General features: G+C 36.3%; 1 protein-coding gene across 1 annotated transcript; it reads left to right on the forward strand.

Moving 5' to 3' along the window:
- Positions 1-1,992: 1,992 nt before the first annotated feature.
- On the forward strand, positions 1,993-4,538 carry LOC149248486 (peroxidase 12-like). The gene is made up of 4 exons (XM_089456052.1): positions 1,993-2,288; positions 2,439-2,633; positions 3,742-3,913; positions 4,019-4,538. Exons 1-4 carry the CDS (start codon positions 2,058-2,060, stop codon positions 4,471-4,473), a joined length of 1,053 nt encoding a protein of 350 aa, XP_089312178.1. The 5' UTR covers positions 1,993-2,057; the 3' UTR covers positions 4,474-4,538.
- Positions 4,539-5,971: the final 1,433 nt, after the last annotated feature.

The raw sequence follows: 5,971 nt of genomic DNA on the forward strand, positions 1-5,971 counted from the left end.
AAGAATATATATATATTATTTGAAGTTATTCACAATAAATAAGTTTTTATGGTTAAAATTTTTGAAGTGGCTTTTTTTAAAGATATATGTGTTTTTTTTCTGAAATCTAACAATTTTTCCCACTTTAAAAAAAAATTGCATCTAAAAAAATTTGATCCCTTTGCTCATATTAAATCCGTCCTCAGATCATGTTAGATTCATCATTAAAATAAATCTATACTAGTATTTATGAGATTAAACACTCCGAAAAGATTTATATAAGTGCTGGTCTGTTTATGCCCTTTGAACATTTTTTTTGTAACTGACCATGGTTAGGACATATTTTGATATTTTTCTGTAAGCGTGGATTTTTGTATTTTTTTAATTTAACAGATATCAATTACGATTATTTTTTTTGTCACGCTTAACAACGGAATCGACAAATACGTAACAACGAGCAGAGTTCTGAATCTTTCTTTTCAACGTGGATTATTTCCTTGGGCACCGATACACAATTTATATACATTTTTTCACTGCTCCACAATTCAAATACACTTTTTATACAGTTGTAAGTAGAATCGACACATCTATGACAAACAAAAAAAACCTCTGAGATGACTTTACGCGCAAGTATTGTTTGCAACGAGAATTCAGCATGGTAAGTTGAATACTATAAAATATATTGAAATTTATACGCATTCTTGGTATCAAGAACACTAGCGCAACGAGAAGAATGTGATCACCAAATGTATGTGAGGCTTTAACATGAATCTGAGTTAAACTGAGGAAGAGTGTTTTGGTGCGGAGAAAGCTTTATTCATAATGAAAGCTATTATAAGCTTTGCATAATTAAACAATAGAAAGTTTTTCTTAGTATAAAGATTTTTTTTTGGCTAAGTTTAGCACGATGAAATATTGATTATTGTATAGAAAAAATAATTAATGTTAAAGTGTCGAAATATTTCATAAAGATATACAGTGAGCCTAGAATGAAAGCAATATTAATTTTTATTTCCTATCAAAGTTCCAAATCTCCTTTGGACAGCCAACACTCTTTGGTTCTGTTGACCGCCATTAGTGGTGGAAGTAAATGGAAATGCAACGCCAGCAACTGGTAATGCCAGTACGTAGTTAGAGTAAATAGGTGGATTGGAAACAAATGGTATTAATAGATTTTTAGGGTAAATTCTCTAACTATTGGAAAGTGTGCATACTTTAGGGTTTAGTTTTAGTGATAAACTATAAAGGAAATTTTCATTATGTTGAATGATAAAAATGGTGCTCGTCAAAACGATTTCAAAAAGGGAAAGTTAATGTGAAACCATATAAAGAGGCAATGGCTGTGCTGCTATGACTCATGTTTTTTTTAATGCAGTAGAAGGTTTGTTGTCACGAGAACTATTTATTTTATGTTATTGTTTAAGGCCATGGAAGTTGTGTTGTCAACCAACTTATAAGTTTTGTGATGAGAACTATTCATTTCGTCTTATTGTTTAAAGCCATGGAAGCTGTGTTGTCAACGAAACTAAAAGTTTTGTCATCGGAACAATTTATTTTAGGTTAAGGCAATGGAAGTTATAGAAGTTGTGTTGTCAACGAAGTTATGTCTATGAGAAATTATTTATTTTATGTTATGGTTGAAGGCAATGGAAGGTGTGTTGTCAGCGAAGTTTTGCCCAGGTTATTGTTCTGGAGGGTTATCTGTATATTATTAGGTAATCGAATTAATATGTATCTTTAAAGAAATAAAATATACAAATCCGAACTACCGTTTGTTCACATGGAAAAGATAGATACTTTGGTAATCTGCTGATAGGAGCTCCTACATCCCCCGCATCCCGCGGTACTAAAATTCACACCAACCCTAATTCTTAATATTTTCTTACCTGCCCTTCGAATTGGATCCTTTTATCGGAGCAGGTGGTCAGAGGGAAGCGAGAGAATGACCTGCGCAGGCTGGTCTTTAAAAGTAATCATAGCGTGTTCGGAAGAGAGTAACACTTTTCTCGGCGGATCTGCATGCCTTTGCTGTTTTTGGGAATAGGAGGTCTTTGACTGAAGTGAGAGCAGGAGATGAAATGGAAGCCCAATGCGTCATTGCCATGTTTCTCATTGTCATCGTATCATCTGCGGGTGCTGATGCGAATGATCTGCCAACACCAGTGAATGGGCTTTCCTGGACATTCTACAATGACAGCTGTCCCGGGTTGGAGTCAATTGTGAAATCTACTCTTCAGCCGCTGTTGAAACAAAATATCACTCAGGCGCCAGGGTTGTTGCGACTCCTTTTCCACGACTGCTTCGTGCAGGTAATGTGGACATGTTCATACCTCTATATGATATTTGCTTTAACATTTTTAACGAGAGGATTTGGTTTCTCTACTTGTAAAAAGACTTCATCCGTCGTTCTATTTCCTATAACATCATATTCTTCTTAACATTATTGAACCTTCTGTCAGGGATGTGACGCATCGGTCTTGCTAAACGGAACGTCTAGTGACCCGAGCGAGCAGCAAGCTACTCCAAACCTAACTCTCAGAGCCGCGGCTCTCGAGATCGTGAACAAAATCAAAGAAGCAGTAGAAGCCGAATGCAGCGGAGTAGTTTCTTGCGCTGATATCTTGGCTTTAGCGGCGTCCTACGCAGTGTATATGGTGCGTATTTGAACTCATAACTTGAATCTCTGTAAAGGTTCTTAGACATTGTTAAAGAATAATCTCTTCTGTTGAGGTAGTAAGATGGTTTTGTCAGTAGGATTAATTTTTAAAAAGATATTGTTAAACATGGTCAGTTAGGATATTTTAGAAAATTTGCAAGTTTTAAATAGAAAGGATTAATATCAGAGAGGTTTTAAATAGAAAGGATTAATTTTACAGAGCTTTATATTATTCTTGAGAAAGAATGATATGAGAAAGACGGGCAATGTACCAAAATTTTATGAAGCGTTATCCCTCATTCCTGGTGTGCCGCTCAGTAAATCCTTTCAGATTCGTGTATGGATCCGTAATCAGATTTTGGAAGATTGGTTGCATTAAGTTAATGATTGGTTAGATGAGAATAGATTGGTTGCATTAAGTTAATTATTGGTTAGATGAGAATAGATTGGTTGCATTAAGTTAATGATTGGTTGGTTAGTTGAGAATAAAGTGATATTTAATAGTTAAAATGAAAAAACATCTAGTCAATCATTAATTTAATGTATAGTAATTAATATTTACCAAAAATACAATTAATTTAATTTATGATACTTAATATTTACCGAAAATACAATTAGCTAAATACTCTTCTCACTCGTTTACCCTATATGATATTACATAACAAAATGAAATTTACATATGTAAAACAGTAATTTGCATAAATCTAACTTAATCCCATTTTCATTAGGATTTATCTATTTCAATAAATCTATAGTATTTCAATGAATCTTTGCTACTCTAGTCAGCTTTCAGTGAATCCTTGCTACTCTAGTCAGCTACGGTAGGTGGTGTGGTGGTATGGTCGGTTGTTATAACATGTTTTTCTGTATCTGCGTATGTAATAACATGTTTTTGTGTATTTGCGTATGTAAGAGGATTATTACTTCGATTCCTCCAAATAAAAGGTAGATGTTGTTCGTGAAAAAAACCTATGCTACTGTCATAATTAAACCCTTGAATCTATGAATGTAATTAGTTTTCTCCATCCCACCATTGATGGCTTTCACGATTAAAACAGTAAGTAGATGTGATCTAACCATGGTTGTGTTTCTGTTGCCACAAATAGGCTGGAGGACCGGAGTTTCTAGTACCATTGGGCCGTAGAGACAGCCTAACCTTTGCTAATCAAACGGTGACTTTGGCCAGTATACCAAGTCCGGCTTCAAATGTGACTGTATTGATGACCATCTTCACTGAAAACGGTTTCGATAATTTCACGGAACTTGTAGCGCTGTCAGGTCGGTTTTCAATGCTAAGACCCATGATTTATAATAAATTGTAAATTCAATCCATTCCTTGACTCTATTCTGGTGATCATGCTATATGAATTTATAAATATTCAGGTGCGCACACCTTCGGTCTTGGTCACTGCTCAGCCTTCGTGGACAGGCTTTATCCAACGCAGGATCCCACCCTCAACGCTACATTCGCAAAGGAGCTAGACGAGATATGTCCCACAAACTCGACCGTCAACACGACCAACCTAGACATACTCACTCCAAATGTATTCGACGAAAAGTATTACGTTGATCTGCAGAACGGAGAAGGTCTCTTTACGTCCGATGAGGATCTCTACAACGATAGCCGCACGCAACAGATTGTTAACAGTTTTGCGGTGAACAAGACCTACTTCTTTGAACAATTTGCACTGAGTATGCTTAAGATGGTTCAGCTGGATGTCCTCACAGGAGACGAGGGGGAAATTAGAAAAAACTGCGCAGTTCCCAATACCAATACCTCCACCTCGTATTCCATCGTAGATCCAGCAATGACGTTGTCGTCATCAGCCTCTACTTGATGCTCTGTTGTTGTGTGGTGAGTAGCGATCGAATCCTCCGTCGACGTCCATATAATAATTTATAAATAAAGGTATAATAAAGGCTGTCATCCTGACCGACTTGATGGTGTTAGATGATTGGCCAGTGTCTCGCATATGTCTCCATTTAATTTGGTCGAATTAAGAGGCGAAACTTTGTGACAGTCATCAACCTTTTGAATTTCTAGCTTTCGATCACATTAAATAACCAGGGGTACTAAGATTTTTCATACTGTTTTTCACCTGCAACTCACCCACTTAATTAGAAATATTAACAGATTGGCCTCCAAGGGCTTATAAATTTCATCATTTTACAAAATATTAACATCCTGTAATGACCTTGGACAATGCTTTCCCACAAAGTTTTATCCTTGGCTCGATATCTAACTTCGTTCCTGTTTATCAGAATTCCAGCACATATATTTAAAAATTTGCAATGGAAAAGAAAATAGACGATAACAAAAATGTCAACTTTTCACTATAAGAATATTATGCTAAGTTTTAAGGTATGTTTACATATTAATTAATTAGGTTCACTTAAATTAATAACGAAAATTTGCAATGGAAAAGAAAATAGACTATAACAAAAATGTCAACTTTTCACTATAAGAATACTATGCTAAGTTTTAAGGTATATTTACATATTAATTAATTAGGTTCACTTAAATTAATAACGAAAATTAATACAGGAGACAATGCATTCTAGGAAAATGTCCATAGACTTTTTCAGAAGAATGTTCCCGTCCTGGTACATGGTTGCATCTGATGCCGAAGGATTATCGGGTGGTCTGGCTGTGTTATGGGACCCGACATGGGTCAAGGCTAAAGCTTTCAAATGTTGTGCAGGTATTTTAATTACAGCCTATATCAGGGGTCAATCAAAGTTGCTCAATATATTGAACATATATGCTCCCTACAAGAACAGGACATCCTTTTGGGATTTAGTTTTTTCTTCTGGGATTCTAGACATTGAATCATTGCTGATCGCCGGTGATTTTAACGCTACCCTGAATTCAGATGAGTGCTGGGGGAACTGTCGAAAGAACGACTCCATTGCTGACAGGCTTCGCTCTGAGTTTCTGTACAGGAACTTAATTGATGTCATTCCAGGTAAAATGTGCCCTACATGGGAGAACGGCAGAATCGGCTCAGCTTTTATCGCCAAGAGGCTTGATCGCTTCATTATTAATGCAAGTATCGTTGCTGAATGGGGTATGCCTGCTGCAAGAACTGGAGATGACCGCACATCGGATCACCGCCCTATCTTCCTTGATTGGCTGGAACCTCAACATAGGTTAGGCTACTCCTTCAAATTCAACAGGGTCTATTTGTCCGAGGTATCCTTCAATGAAGCCATAAAAAAGAAATGGAACGAACTAAAACAGTCTGAAGCGCTATCTTTTTCCTCTTTTCGCGAAAAGATACAGTCCTTAAGGGAAGTGGCCAAGGATTGGACGATTAGACAGAAGAAGAAGGATAA

This window comes from Pinus tabuliformis, chromosome 7, assembly GCF_031772625.1.
Source record: "Pinus tabuliformis cultivar Carrire ecotype Pingquan chromosome 7, CPIR1, whole genome shotgun sequence".
NCBI classification, from domain to species: Eukaryota; Viridiplantae; Streptophyta; class Pinopsida; order Pinales; family Pinaceae; genus Pinus; species Pinus tabuliformis.

What these genes read in the sequence shown, in the direction of transcription:
- LOC149248486 (XM_089456052.1), top strand. Translation starts at nt 2,058, where the DNA reads ATGGAAGCCCAATGCGTCATTGCCATGTTTCTCATTGTCATCGTATCA. An exon ending in TCCACGACTGCTTCGTGCAG is followed by an intron (nt 2,289 to 2,438) that starts GTAATGTGGACA and finishes ACCTTCTGTCAG; the next exon opens with GGATGTGACGCATCGGTCTT. An exon ending in CGTCCTACGCAGTGTATATG is followed by an intron (nt 2,634 to 3,741) that starts GTGCGTATTTGA and finishes TGCCACAAATAG; the next exon opens with GCTGGAGGACCGGAGTTTCT.